The 15,860-nt window shown below is 40.0% G+C and overlaps 1 protein-coding gene across 5 annotated transcripts in view; it reads left to right on the forward strand.

The window, feature by feature from the left end:
- Positions 1–15,860, forward strand: part of LOC144042988 (RNA binding protein fox-1 homolog 2-like) — a 55,063-nt gene that overhangs the window by 29,410 nt on the left and 9,793 nt on the right. For 3 of the 5 annotated variants that reach the window (XM_077556138.1, XM_077556141.1, XM_077556142.1), the window contains 7 exons: positions 1,465–1,638; positions 1,975–2,028; positions 2,281–2,373; positions 11,093–11,180; positions 11,349–11,405; positions 11,711–11,864; positions 14,393–14,435. In XM_077556138.1, coding sequence (XP_077412264.1) covers positions 1,465–1,638; positions 1,975–2,028; positions 2,281–2,373; positions 11,093–11,180; positions 11,349–11,405; positions 11,711–11,864; positions 14,393–14,435 — 663 coding nt within the window. Of the gene's footprint in view, positions 1–1,464; positions 1,639–1,974; positions 2,029–2,280; positions 2,374–11,092; positions 11,181–11,348; positions 11,406–11,710; positions 11,865–14,392; positions 14,436–14,842; positions 14,886–15,860 lie in introns of all 5 variants that reach the window. The other 2 variants (XM_077556139.1, XM_077556140.1) reach the window with 2 other exon arrangements.

Here is a 15,860-nt window from a genome sequence, read left to right on the forward strand (position 1 = left end):
CTGACTCTTGGAATCTACAAAAAATAACACAAACCTCCTATTTACATGTTTTCCTAACTTTCATTTTGATATGTCAAAAATGATGGGTGGATAGGAAATAGTTTCTGGAAAGTGTAATCATCAATTTGTCAACATTTTCAAATAATTTAGGCAAAAAAAAAAAAAGTAAATAAAGATATTTTTCGTCAATACACATTTCTCACTGAACAAAAACTAGACTAGACTAGACTAAAAAACCCCATTAATAAACTATAACTAGGACTACATCAGTCTGCATTTTTGTCAACAAATGAAGACGAGACCAAAATGTAGCTCACTTAAAGACTGGACCAAAATCTATGGACATTTTAGCTCACGAACAAAGACGAGATGCAAATTATGATTTTGTAAAACCCTGTCTGCTAATTTGTCACTAACACACAGTGACACACCCCCTTTTAAATCTGCAACTAGCAAGTGCAACGTGCGCAAACACATGGGACAGACAGGAGGTCGATTCACAGTAAAGGTTAAAAAAAATAAAAAAAGTATAATGCTTTGCTTTGGCTGGAAGAAAGAGAAGATGTGCTATATGGACACATTCTCGCTACACTGAACTGGAGAAAAACCCTATGATCCTATGCTTGATTTTAGTCAAAGGGAAGGAATATGACCACAAAGTAGCTGGAAAAGAACGCAACACATCTGAAAAAACAGAAAGTTTGGCGATAGTTGTTTATAACATAACATTAATCCAACAGCCATAACATTCCAAAAATAATGTTTATCCGACCGCAAACTAATGCAGCTATAATTACTAGCTGGCCACTTGTTTTTCATCAAAAAGGTAGGAGAATGTTTTATGTGAAGTAGTTTTACATTCGATGGAAATATTTGCTGACAAAAAATATAAAGGGGCAAAATGATTGCCCTGTCTAAAAAGTTGACAGTTTTTGTTGACTAAAACTAGACGAATAAAATTGTGTTTTCTTGGACTAAAATGAAGACTAAAGTGCTCGACTTATAGTCGACTAAAATGTGACTAAATAAAAACGGAATTAGGTTGACTAACGATGATAAAAAGTAACAAGCGTGATTGAAACTGGACAAAAACTGAGACTAAATTTAAAAATGGCTGATACAATTAACACTACGACTAGTCCAATGTGTAAACACCTCTGGCTCAGACGCTCACCCGCAACCATTTTCTATACTGTTTGGGCAGGCCAAGCAGTGTAGAAAATGCGTTGGATAGTTTGTTAAATGGGCTAGGATAAAAAAAAAAAGATAACTTGAAAAGAGCATGGTGAAGATTGGTGTGGGAACATTAGAACTATAATGCATGAGGAATGTTTTGTTTTTCATTTAGCTTTATTGTCTTTCATGCAGCTTTAACAAGTCAAACTATTTAGTGCACTCGGCCCTCCCTCTTACCTGTACCGGTTTTCTCCAACCTCCTTCACCTTCTTCTGTTTTCTACCACAGATTAAGACTGATGAGAGCTCCCAAGGGGAGGCAGCTGTACAGTGTGGTACTGGAGGGACAGTAGCAGGGGGATCTGGGGGAGAGTCGCCAGAAGCCAAAGGAACCCCCAAACGTCTCCATGTTTCAAACATCCCATTCCGCTTCCGTGACCCAGATCTCAGGCAGATGTTTGGGGTAAGAATCTCACAACTGTGTAACCTTAAAAACAAAAGTATCAGTGGATCAGTCAAGACACATTAGGAATTCTTTGGCAAGGCAGCGAGCGGACTGAGATGCTTGTCCTCTTGATGCTTGATTGGGCGTTAACATGTGCGTCAATGTGCTGAACTGAATGGAGGGGAAAGGAGAAAGGGTTAACAAAGAAAATGCTGGCCTATGTACAATAGTGACCTCTAGTGCAAAAGTTGTACTTGACATGTCAAAACCTTCTGAATTTCAATCAAGTCAAATGATTGTTTTTGGTTTGTTTTTTGAAATTGTTTTTGTAATTATTGTGCGTTATTTTTGCAGCAATATGGGAAAATTCTGGATGTAGAAATTATTTTCAATGAGAGGGGCTCAAAGGTAAGTGAATCCATCCAATTTTAATCACTCACCCGACCCAACAATGCACCGTTTTTCCACAGTAAATATGTTGCTCTAAATATGTAATCCAGTATGATGTAGTATTGGAATATTGGAAGTCATTGTTCTTAAACTGCAGTAAAAATATTAACCATTGTCAGAATCCACTTCAATGTGAAAGGTGTCTGCTGCTCAATCCCCCATGACGAATCAGACTCTGCCTACTTTCTTGACCCGTGCTTTGCACCACAGGGTTTTGGCTTTGTGACATTTGAGACCAGCGCTGATGCAGAGAAAGCCCGCGAAAAGCTCCATGGCACATTGGTGGAAGGTCGTAAGATTGAGGTAATTTCCCATCTGTGTCCACTGCACTGTTCTGCCATGTCTCTTCTGCCTTTCTAACTCTGTAGAACCCCTGATTGCTAGCTAGCTAGCATTGATAATGCTCTGATGCAGCGCATTCATATCCCACTGCCTGGTCTGCTGTAATATTTGTTTCTACATTTTTTTTTTTTTGTGGTGAGACTGATTGGGGGTGCAAGAACACATATTTAAGGCATGCTGGGGTACTTTTCCTCTGCAGCATTTTTTTTCTTCTTGAAGCTGTTGTCTCTTCTGCTTTTTGATGTGCAACTTGTGGCCACATTGATTCCAGAACTTTTCACCAACAATTGGAATGAAGTCTCTGTGGTTGGCACCGGAGGGCACGAGAGGAATGCAGTGGAAGGATAATGCATGGCAGATTACTATCGGATGCTCTGAATTTCTTCCCCGGTGTACAATAAATCCTGTGTTCCCCTCTCCTGATATTGTGGCTAAGTGGTGATTGTGGCACCTTGTGCAACAGCAGCATGCTGGGAATCACGGCAGCACTGACGCATGTTCACTTTATGTGTATTGATTAGTACTAGAGACCTATACAGTGCATTACAAATGTTTTGTCAAGTCGTTTTTCATTCAGATTTTTGCATCCATGATCTGTTTTGGATCTCTTGTCCCAGGTTACTGTAGGACAAGAGTTCTGCATGGGCTAACTGTGCTGACTTCCATTTGTGTGTGTGTGTTCGTGTGTGGGTGTGAGAGCGAGTGTCGGCAGGACCCGCATGACGGATGAAGGCTGGACCTTTTTCCCTGTCAGTCCTGTGTTCTGTTCTTCTGTTGCGTTTGCAAATACAAGATAGCGGCCTGCATCCACTGGTACAACATCCTCTGTCAGCTCCACTTTGAGTCAATCAGCAAGCTGAATGGATATGGATGGAGTTACTTGAAGTGGCAGCCTGTCTTGTCCCTTGCATTGCTTTAAGCTGATTGTCTCTCAACCCAATTAATGCATGCAAGCAATTATACCTCCGAGAGAAGTTTGTTGCATGCACTGTTGTACTTTTGTTACAAATAGTCACGTCAGGCTTTAGTGAGTGATGAAGCAGTAGTTGGTGCAGTGTTTGTTTATGGTGCATGGGCTTGAAGATACAAAGGGCTGGCAAGGGGCACATCTTGGGTTTGGTTTACACATTCTTCCTTTGGACTGAGATAGGCCAGCCACTTCTATTTGCGGCAGTGCTGTCTGGAAGTTCTCCTATCTTGCAGGTGTTGCTCTTGTAAACATTTCCTTTAATTGGTCTTTTCAGAGTTTGGTGAACTGTTTTCATTAATAAAGTTGGCAACAAACACAACATTCATAAAGTAAGCAACTCACAAACTCTGATATATGGGCCCATTGTATGCAATGGTTTACTTAAATGTTTAGTGTGTCTCAAGGAGGCTTACTATTTTCCACTGGCATGAGTTAAGTTGATTTAGCCTAATTGTGCATGACTGGTATTTTCCTATGGAAATATACAGTACAGTATACTGTAGTCTAACAGGGATCTGATCAGGATGTGCAGATTCTTCCCTTGCATGTTAATTCTCAAGCTGTGTGTTGTGCGTATTAGTTTTGGAGATGAGGTTGAGTTTTGTTAGCATGGAATGTTGCACCTGAATAGGTCACAGTCATTGTCTTTTCATTGCAGTTGGACTGAATAACTATGTGATTATTTGGAATGTTGGTCTATATAAAAATAACAAATAAATGCTGATTCATTGTTGGTACATGCCACTGTGAGTCTAACCAAGCATGTATGTGGCCTAATTTTGATAGGTGGATATTTTTTGCTATCTAAGTACTGTTATACTCACCCCCCACCCCCTGGAATAAAACTCTGCGCTCCGAAGAAGTCACTTTGCTTCAGACCATGAATGTATCCACACCAAGTGGCCCAATTACAACTAACTTTGCACTGTGATATTACTATTGATGCTAGAGATGCTAGCCCGGTGTGACTATAATAATACCCCAAACTAGCCACAAATAATTAAGCGATGCTCTCTGTTGGGCCTTGCTTGTAATCAGCAAATCCCAACATGCTTTCAGACTGTATTTGAACTTGATCATAGCTGTGTTTGATGTCTGCTTCTTATGTTCCAGTAGGGATGCACCGATACCAGTACCGGTGCTGATACTGCGTGTATGTGCAGTACCCATACTCTTAAAAATGCACCAATCCTAAACACCAGTACCACTTCTGACACACTGTATACTGTAACATCCGGGCAGAAGTTAGGCTTGTGGAGACATTTTCTTGTAAACACCACTTTTAATGCTTTTCGAGCGGCAGCTCACCAATGGCGACTAAAAACAGCGTCGGGCAAACTCAATTTACGGTACCATTCGCCCGGATGGCTACCTGAAAATGATTGCGATGGGAAGAGTGCACACAGACTCGAGACAGCACGCGCATAAAGCCACGTTCATTTGGTGACTGAATCGAAAGGAGATGGCACCATTAGCATTAAGCACCGCTCAAACATCATGATTTCAAGTGATTGCAAGTATCGCGACTGCGTTGCCCAATCATGGCAGATAAAAGCCTTCGATCGCCGCAAATAGTCTTAAATTGGGAGGGGTTCGCTGTCTGTGCTTGTAGCGGACATTGGGTTCGATTATCTGTGCAGTATTATCACCAATCAATCGTCTATTTATATTTAATCAGTCCGCACACGATGCTAAAATCCATTAATCCGCCGTGACTTTTTTCTTCGCCTGTCTCAGTGAAGTACTTCATTACGTGGCTGGCACCCAATGCGCCACCCGGTGTTTAAACTGGGATACCACTCCAGATAAACTGATACTGTACTCCTAAACATACTTGAAGCACTCATTGTATCGAATGTGATTTAATTCCTTGCACTTGCCTTGAAAAACTTATACAACCACATCGTTTGAATGGGACTTTTTATGGGCACTAGATATTTTTCTTTCATTTTATTAATATATATATATATTTTTTAATTGATTTTATTGTGCATTCTACAGGCTGTCCATATAGTCTGGACACAGAGTTTAAAATACAAATAGCCTTACACATTTCATAAACAAATGTGATGAAATCACCACTCTTAAAATATAATCTACAATATTGTTCACTTATCTTTTATTATTACTATATATATATAATCATTATTTTCTTTTATTACTTATTATAGTCATCTTATTGGTGGATAATTTGTCAAACATAACATACGTGTGACCGACTAATAGCATAGATTTAAGAAAAAAACAAAAATATATTCAATTGACCAAATTATGTGAGGTATCGGACCAAGTTAGTGATATACAGGGACAGTTCTGGTACTGGCAGGGCCACCACAATTTTTGTGACGATACAACTTGAAAAAAATGACGATATTTCTTATCAAAGGGTCAGGCCAGGCTACCTGGAAAATTGTCGGGCTACCTCAATTTCCCATGTTAGGAGCCTGGCTGGCTCCTTAGCCTGGCTGGCTAAATCTCAGGCCTGTGTAGTGTCTCATAGTGTTCAGACACTGACACCGCATAACTGAAATACGTTGTGTTACAGGTTACATTTCAGTCAGATGTGTGGCAAGACTGTTAAGAAAAACATGTCATTGAATGTTAAAATGTCAGTTTTTACAATTTGTTAGTAGTAGTATAATATTTTTTGTGTTTTTGTGTGTGTGTGTGTGTGTGTGTGCGTGTGCGTGTGCGTGTGCGCGTGTGCGTGTGTGTGTGTGTGTAACATTATTATATATTTGAATGTTGTTTTGGTTAAAAACACATTTTCATCACAATTTCAAGACTTAATGGCATTATCACAAATATCTCAAGTGCTCAAATACTCAATTTGTACTGGAAAAAAATATGTTATTGGTGCATCCCTATTTTCTAGGAAATGATTTTAAACCTCTTTTAAACACCACAGCACACCCCTGTTCAACAGACGGAAGCACAACCACTCATCAACCACGCATTACACTCCCATACCCTGTCACGCGCTTTAAGTTGTGTATTGGTCCATCATCTGTGAGATGGAGTCTTAACACAGTGTCAGCTTCTCCGCAGCGCAGAGTTTTAATCGGGCATTTGAACACAAGCACTAGCGTGTGTCACAAATGGTGTAGTTGTGCATGTTTAATCTCATCCAAATGGGGTTCATCGGAGAGTTTGATCATCACTGCATGGTTATGTGTGGAAAAACCTTCTCAGCCCCCACTTCTCCATGGTGCCACACACTTTTCATTTGGGCAGACATTGGCCATAAGCAATTTCAACCCTCTTTTGGCAGATTGAATATTTGTGTTCATTAATGACCCCAGCCCCAAAGCTTTGAATTTGACCAGCTCCATTTTGATATAAAAGCACAATTTGCTTTAAAATGGATAGCATAAATTAGTATGACACGTAATTTGTAGATTGAACTTGAAAAAAAAAGGCAAAAGAAAGTTTGCACTTTGGCCTTTCCATCCTTGTCCTTCTTGCTTTCACATGTAATCCTTGTCTATACTCTTAACTCTTTCATTGCCAGTCGCTTTGTCTTGTCATTTTCATTGTTTCACTTTTGTTGCAACCAATTGCTCTAATTTGTTACAATTAATTGTCATTTTATGTCTCTTTTATTGGTTGACTCTAAATTCTTTATAGTGCTATTTTTAGTGACTGGTAGGTCAAAACTGAAGGTTGTTTCTTCTTAACAAAAATCAATTTTCCCAGTCCAATACTGTTTTCTTGTGAAGTAACTTTACCACATCAAGATGAATCAACTCATCTCTACATGTAACTGATGAGAACCTTTACCTTATTGTTTTCATATAATGGGTAAAAGTTCGTATTTCTATCTATCAATCTTCTATTAGTTCACATTTTAGCCCTTTGCCAGTGGTTGGGTTAAAGCAAGGTTGACCCAACATTACATTCACATAATCAAATTGTTCTTTTGATCTGTTGCAATGATGCTCAGATCTCTGTTAGTGTACCTCCAGAGAAACATTTCAAGGTACTCATTGGGAAACGGCACATATAGTAAAAGTTTGATAAATACCTGGTATTCCCATTTTAGTGTCTAGTCTTGTATTTTCCAAAATAATTTGGCTTGTTAATCGTAATACTCGTTGCCATGTTTGGGGCCAATGTGATGTCACCTCATTGACTGGCCGTCACTCGCACCTATTAATTGTTATTGAGTGAGACGCCATATCGCTTGCCTATGGATGCAAGTCTGACATCCAGACTCGATTATTTATTATTATTTATTTAAACAGAAAGGATATAGCCTGATGAGGCTTCGGGGCGGAAGGATACTTACCGGTACATACGCGACAGCACCTCCTCTTGTCTCATCTCGTTCGTCAAACTTGGATTTGTAAAAAAAATAAAAAATTAAAAAAAAATGCGGAGTCGGTTGAGCCGAGACGGCTTTCAACGTGGTGACTTCATGACTTCACTCCTCGCGGGCAAATAGGTTTGGCAGCTATTACAAGCTTGCTTTAAAACAACCAGTGTCACAAAAAGCACATTTGGATGCGTTTTTTCTTAAATAAACCATCTATATCTATCTTTCTCCTTCTGACCACCGCAGGTACACTTTAAGCATTGAGGGCTACCATTCCCTTTCCCTACTCTGTCTTCTGTCTCTCTCATTCTCTTCTGAGCTGTAACACTGCTGCTATCAGGTTTTTATTTGACATGGATGGTGAGGGGATGACGTCTAGCTTTCTTTTGTTGCCCGTGATTATTTGTTCCTTTATTTATTATATTTTTTCTGTTTCCCTGACGACTTCTGTGTGTTGTTGTCAGTCTCCACGGTAACTGCTCGCTGTTTCTGCTGCAATGGTAAGTTGTGTACAAACGTTCATCACTGAACTGATCCCCTTTCCACTTCACCTCCAAAATGGGCCTTTTTATCAACATGTACAGATTGTGAAGTTACCACTGTTATCCAACCATGATGCTGGGGAGCTTAAATTCAGGCCCACACATTGTATTTACCAAGCTAGACAGCTGTTGTGCATATCATTTTACAGTCACAACATGGCACACACAGACACCGTATGCAATAGTCTAGATTGTGTAACAGTAATACTTTCTGCACCCATCCCCCCGCACCATGCCATTAACACCTCACTGGGAATGATCGAATGTAATCACCCTCCTCTATGCAATGACACGGCTTTCCACAGTCTTTCTGCTTATCCATCAGTGTATGAAGTATTCATTTTGTTGATTAATAAAAAAACATTTTTTTTTAAGTCACTGTTGCAAACACTTTTCTTTCAGTGAATGCAGACCGCTAATTTCTTCATTTTATTGACCTGTCAGCCTTTTACATTCTAGTAAGTTTGACTCATTTAAAATGGTAACTTTGGGTATATACTGTAAATACATTTGGAACCTTCATATTCTTCATGAAGTAATTCTAATTCAAAACTTTGGGATGCTCTTAAAACAGCTTTAGCCCCTTTTAACATAAGAATACTGAACTCATCGGTTATTCTTTCCAGAATTAAGAATGACTTTACAACCAACCAATCGTATTTTTGCACTTTATTTAACCAAATAGAAAAATGCCCTAACAAGTTTATTTTGCCATATGTGGACACGTAGTAGTAGATTCTACTTAAATTGTAGTTAACTAACACTAAGACCCACCAGGACTAGCCCCCCCTAAATCCCCTCTAAATCTGTTGATTGATGTTTTGTGTTAAAAATGCCATTAGAAAATAAGCCACGGTCCCTTAGCTCACCAATCAGGCCGTGTTGTAACCATATGCGTCTCTAAACCGATGCGGGGTTTACGTTGCTGTTTTTTTGGGGCTCTATTTTGCTGCTGTTTTGTTCTCTTCTTTTGGTTTGGTATTCTTGTAGTGGATTGTCTGTGTATTAGTAGTTGTAGTGATAATCACGAGTGTACTGGTCTTAGTTTGTGACACACAGTTCTCTGCCTGGCACAGTGTCTCATGTCCATTTGATTTCTCTCCTTTTTGGGAATGAGAATTGTTCTCTCTCTTTTTCTCCTCTCCAATTCTCTCGCTCTTGTTCTATCATCTCTCACTCTTGGTTCCATCCATCCCTTGGTGCTCTGTTTCTCAACCCCCACCACATGAGATCTTCAGGAGAAGAATGGTCACCAGATCTAATTGAATGATGCACCTTCATATACTTATATATATATTTGGATTTAAACGTGTTTTTGTGTTATTCATGTAAATATGATCCCTTGTCTTTATTTTTGTATATGGACTGGCTGTGTCTCTGTACTTCTCACCTGCATCCTTTCCTCTTAACACACCTGTTTTTACCATTTCTGTCTCATGTGTTTGATGTGGGAGTGCTGCGATTGTTTTGATTGGTCTCTATGCTGCATCCGACGCTTGCTGATTGGCTGATTTTTTTCTTTCTCGTTTTTTTGTTTTGTTTTTTTGGTTTCTTACTCACTCTTGGTCATGTGATGCGCCCATGATTGGCTGCCTGTAATTTCTGTGTTCTATGATTATTGATTTTGGTAAACAAATGTTTTTGCACCCCCTTTTACTCTCCCTTGTATTGTTTGTATTTGTTTTAGGTGTGTAAACCCCACAGATTTGGTTTCATATGGAAATGAGATTTTATTTTATCTGGGTCTGTTGGTCACAATGGACTGGGTGGGCGTTAGGGGCAGGAAAGTCTGAGTGTTTTATTAACCTTTTAACATTTTCAGATTTACCCTCCATTTGCGTCTGCATGTCTTCCTGTAAGGTTACCCTATTCCATTGGTCGCTCATTGCACAAAACATATTGGAGTTTTTGACACTTTTATGCCCCTAAAGTAGCCATCATTTAACATCTGACATGTATGCACTTTTGCTTTGATACAAAATGTTCCGCATTAATGTATTTACTTGGCTCAGACGCCTACGGCAGTTGCATTAGACAGCTTGGCAAACTAAGATAATTGAATCATTTGCCACTGACCTTGTCTTTTGCAATGAGGGGAAAAGAAGACAAACCTCATTTCCATGTGAATGAAGCTCAGCAGATAAAGAACATGACTCAGTTAGAGAGGCAACATGGATGGCAGTCCGGGCCATTAATGGTCTCTAAATGGGAGCACAGCGTCTATGAGCACACAAGTACTCTCATTCCTCGGTCTCGCTCCTTCTTTGTCAGGCACACACGTTCCCCTCATCTTGCTTAAAGGTCATAAATCCTAGGATTGCGGCACAGTCAGATTTAGGAGCTTGGGCGGAGGGCTAGATTCTCTTCTTCTTAAAGCTCATCAAAGACAGATGAGGATAAATTATGGAAGCGTAGCGTGATCCCTTGAAGCTCCGAGACGAGGAGTGCTAATCAGCCATCTTGGATTGGACAGCGTTTTTATTAGACTGAAATATCTACCACCATGCCAAAAAATGTCCTCCTTGTAGTCGCTGCAGCCTGTGGCAGCACTCGTATCTCACAATGAATCATCAGATCTTTACCAGACAGCTCGCTCTTAATTGCACGACGACATGAAATAACCACAACTGCTCCCACCCACTTTTGTACACAGTCATCATCAGGCGTGACGCTGCAATAGCATCCGTTCACGGATGCACAAAGATTGACTAGGCACGCAGTGTAAATATGATCTAAAAATACTACACAACACAGCATTGGCCTTTTAATGAAGTCATACATTTAAGTCTGCTTGAGTGTCCACTGTCCAGTTGTTGTCTTTGTGCCTTTGACTGTGTGTCCTTCCATTGCCAGGTGAATAACGCCACTGCCAGGGTGATGACTAACAAGAAAATCGTCAGCCCTTACCCTAATGGAGAGGCTCTGAGCACGCTGCCTTACGGTAACAACCGCAATGACCCGCTAACGATGTGGCACTGTGCTCGCCTAACAATCCAAACAAACCGTGTTCTTGGCTCAATTCCTAATCTTCAATGCTTTAGTGTTTTTGTGTCTATGCTCTTCATAAACTGCAATCTATTCCCCAACGCTCTTCCTCTTTGATGTTCAGCAGGGTGGAAATTGAGCCCAATGGTCGGGGCTGTGTACGGACCAGAGATCTATGCAGGTAAGGCTCCATCACCCTGAGACATACTGAAAACGTTCATCCTCATTCCTTATTCACATTCATACCCACCTCTTTTTCTTTACTTTGTATTAATGCACTGTTTACTTAGCGCTTGTCGCCGCTGCTACTTATTCAAATGAATCCCCGCAGGCTATAGGATAACTCTTCCACTTTGCTTTGTTCCATTGCTTAGCTTCACCCTTTGCTTCCACATGTTTGATTTTATTCCTCTCTGTACCAATATATAATCACTCCACATCCCTATACGTTTCCTGTAAACCTTTCTCTTCCTTCGCCCTCTCCAGTCCCAGGGTTCCCATACCCTTCAGCAGCTGCAGCGGCCACGACAGCAGCGGCAGCAGCTGCGTTCCGTGGCGCTCACCTTCGTGGGCGGGGTCGGCCTGTCTACAGTGCGGTGCGGGCAGCTGTGCCTCAGCCTGCTATCCCCGCATACCCTGGGTAGGAATGTTACAACTCTTACAGTAGATGTAAGAGTTGCCGACTTCACATATTTTGAACAGTGGCGGGCGGTGTTTTTGTTGCCTGAGCCGTCAGTGGGGACTTATTTGACTTGGTCTACATCTTAAAACTGCCACTATCACGTCACAGTTATGGAAACCATCAATATTAAAATGCAATATAACGGCATGCAACTGTGCCACAAAAGTCATCTAGAGCACGTCCAAAGCAAAATATAATATAATAATAATAAAATGACAAATACATAATTTGGAAGTAGAATACATGATGCTCAAAGATGATGATCATTTAATGTGCAGATCACCAGAAGCCTGGTTTACGAGTGGAACTTGGCTTTCTCTGACTAATCAATCAGAGGACTGGAAAATTCTCAGTGGGCCAGCTCAGTGGCCTTTAGAAGACAAATTTGAAATCCAATTGGAAAAAAGAAACTCCCATTGCTAATATAATTTGAAGTTAGGTCTGCTAGTAGTGCCACTGATTCTGAAGACCCTGGCCATCAAAGATTGACATTGTAACACATAGCGGCTAAAATCTGATTGGACAAAAACATCTACCTCATCATTATTTTGAAATGCATTTTCTGCTTTCTGTTTGAGCAGATGTTTGTTTAACATGGCTATGCTCATGCAGAAGCTCAAACATTGTTCACACTCTCCTCAGAAATAAATCAGTGTCAATGGGACAGCAGCTTATCAATGATTGGGGCCGCAGTGCACTGAAGCTTGATTTGAATAAACACCGAAACAGCCATCTCAGGATTTGCATTAATGCAGATGCAGCCATCAGTGGATTTGCACAAACCAGCCACCTGCAGTCATTATGCTTAAGCAGACACCTTGTACACCCATTTGCTACTAATTATTCACATTTACTATGTCACCAGAGACTCTGCATGTTGCGGTGCTGTGATTGTTGCATAATGGGCATGTGACTGCTCACAGATTCTCAATCAAAGGACGACTGACCTCTTCACGTCCTTGTGGCTGCTGAAGAAAACGTTTACACAAACAAGATAGAAATATCCTCCCTATGTCTGAACCACTGAAGATTTCCTCATAAACTGCTTCAACAATACAATTATTATTAAATGTATCCCTCCAAAATAATCAATTTTTAGTTGGGAAACAACTATCATCGTCACTATAGGTTGCTGGTATGGATAGATGAACAAATACATATTTTTTATGAAAAATAAATCTTTTTCAGAGACATTAAATTAAATTGAATAAGTTCCCGTGGCACTCGTGCTTGGCCCACCAACGCCCCCTATTGTTGTGGTGTATAACCAGCTTGTTCAGTTTGTTCTAGAATCAATCTAAAATCAATTTTAATTGTATTTATTCTGTACGACGGCATATTAGGGCCACATATAATATTCTGAGAAAAAACTCACAAATTTACGAGAACTAAACTATTAAATTTGCGACTTTATAAAGTGACAAATTTGGCGAGAAAAGAACTTGTAAATTTATGAGAAATAAACACATTATAAAGTGGCAAATTTGCAACAAACAAACTTGTACATTTATGGGACATACATTTTCAGATTTGCTGGGGGAAAAAACTCAGAAACTTGCGAGAAATACACGTAGCGTACTCGGATGTTTGTGCCAATACTTTTCAGCCGGGTTTTCCAATAAGGAGATAGTAATTGCTTTAGCAGATATTAACCATATCATTTTAAGCATTCACACTTTGAAGCGTTGGTTACTGCCGGCGACGAAGACGCCTCGCTTTGCAAAGGTCTACACCCTGAGCATTTAAGTTAATTTGTTAAAATATATATTGTACATTTGTTTCCAGAATTATTTTTTACACATTCCTATACGTTGGTTTTTATTGTATAAGTAGCTAAGTTGATGTGTCGAAATTGCTGTTCTCCGTCATTCACTTGCATTTAGCTCAAGTATGCTAGCTTCTGATTGGTTAGTGTTAGCTGAACAAGTGTTGTCGCTCTAGCTGCCGTGTATGACGAGTAAAGTTTAAGAAGAAATTTGTCTCCAACCTGCCTTTTCAACTTCCATCAACAAATTCTCACGTTAGCTCCTGGTGGACAAAAGCCAGCACCTCGTCCAGACTATAGCTATGCTACGTGTATTTAGTGCAAATTTCAGAGTTTTTTTTCTAGCAAATCTGCCAGTTTATTTATTATTTATAGTTTTTGCACAAATTTGTCACTTTATAAAGTCGTAAATTTGCGAGTTTTTTTCTTGTAAATTTGTGAGTTTTTTTTGCGAGTATTAACCCCCCCCCCCCCCATTAGTATATTTTTTTATTTAACAATTATACGTGGCCTTAATACGCCGTCCTACTTCTGCATGTTGCATGGGTGTGAAATAATTATGTTTCTCTCTCTCTCTCTCTCTCTGTCTCTCTCTCTCTCACCCACCATGGTTTTTGGGATTGTGCACCACTCTGTTTTTGCACTCCTGGCCCCACTCCATCTCCTCCTCCTCCACATGCCTCCCCTTTGTCTCTTCGTGTTCTTCCTCTCTCTTTCTTAGCGTGGTGTATCAGGATGGGTTTTACGGCGCCGCAGACCTATACGTAAGTAAACTCACCGCCCACCAGCACAGGCTGTGTTCTCCCCCTCCTTTCTCACGGATTTCTCCGGCTTCCCCCCCCCCTGGGTGCGATTCAGCATGTTGGTCCTGTCATTCGCAACACAGAGCTGCCGGCTTACCCGGTGAACAAGGCTGTGGTGAATTAGTGTTAAGCACAGCACACTCGCATTCCAGATTCTTTTGAAAGTGCCTGCTTATATTTTGGTTAGCAGGGGCAAATTGTGACATTTGAGTCTTGCTCAGGTCAAACTTGGCTGAACTAATTTGAAAATGAAATCATTTGAGTGTCACGACAAGCTGCTCTGTGGGTGGATGAAGCGGCATTGCAGTGTGTGCATGTGTGTGTGTGTGTATCCAGGTTGACAACGGTTGTTTCTGTTTTCTCTATAGACTAGTGTTTCAGGACTCAGTCCTTAGTCCCAGATTGCCTCAGGTAGGGTCAACTGAACACCAAACCCACAGTGTGCATTGCTTCCCTGTACTCCTTACTCTGACCTTACAGTCATCTTCTGATCTGGTCTGGAATACATTGCCTTTTAGTAGATCTTCTACTGCTTTCAATTATATGTTGTTGTTGTTGTTTTTTTACTAACTCACTGAAATGTGCCCTTTTGTGATTGTGGGGTCTTTACTAAAATACTAAATTGTTTTGTTTTTTTCCAATTTCAGTAGAGAGCCTGATCTCATCTGGTTGGCTACTTTGTGAGGAATTGACAAACACTCATTATTAGGGAGGCACGATATTGGGCGTTTTGATGAATAGCAGTATCTGCCTTTTTTTTTTTTAATTCGGACGGCCGATAAAAAAGTAAATCTAAAACCATTTTAATCTCAGGGAACTATTTATTTACATTTTCAGTTAACTTTATAAGAGATGCTGCTGACACTTGGAACCTTCTGAAATGTGAAAGTTTAAGATTTTCAGGTATTTTTAAATTTTAGAAATTTACTTTAGAAAGGTATTTACTTGTTTAAATTTCCATTTAACTTTTTAAGACTTAAAAAAAATGTTAAAAGTTTAAAAGGATTTTGTCTAAGACCAAAACATTTTGAAAAGCCAGAAAAAAATGTTCAATAAACCTGCTTTAAGCCATTACAACAAGGTCAAGATTGGCATTTTTTATTTTTTTAAATGACGTCCATAATTCTCCCCCTTTTTACTGAAAATGAATATCGGCTCCAAATATCGGTTATCGACGTCCTAGGCTACTAATAGTCTGCATCGGCCCTGAAAAAAACCCATATTGACCTATCTCTACTCATATTTTTTTTCCTGAATACAAAATGTAAAAGGAAACAATGGAACGAGGTGGCTTCATCGTAAACTTGTGCTGTCCTTCCTTTGAAATGGGAAGTTCCCTTCACAGCACGGTGTGTTCGCCAGCGGTGTGACATGCTCCGATGGCTT

Source organism: Vanacampus margaritifer, chromosome 2, assembly GCF_051991255.1.
Source record: "Vanacampus margaritifer isolate UIUO_Vmar chromosome 2, RoL_Vmar_1.0, whole genome shotgun sequence".
Classification (NCBI taxonomy): Eukaryota; Metazoa; Chordata; class Actinopteri; order Syngnathiformes; family Syngnathidae; genus Vanacampus; species Vanacampus margaritifer.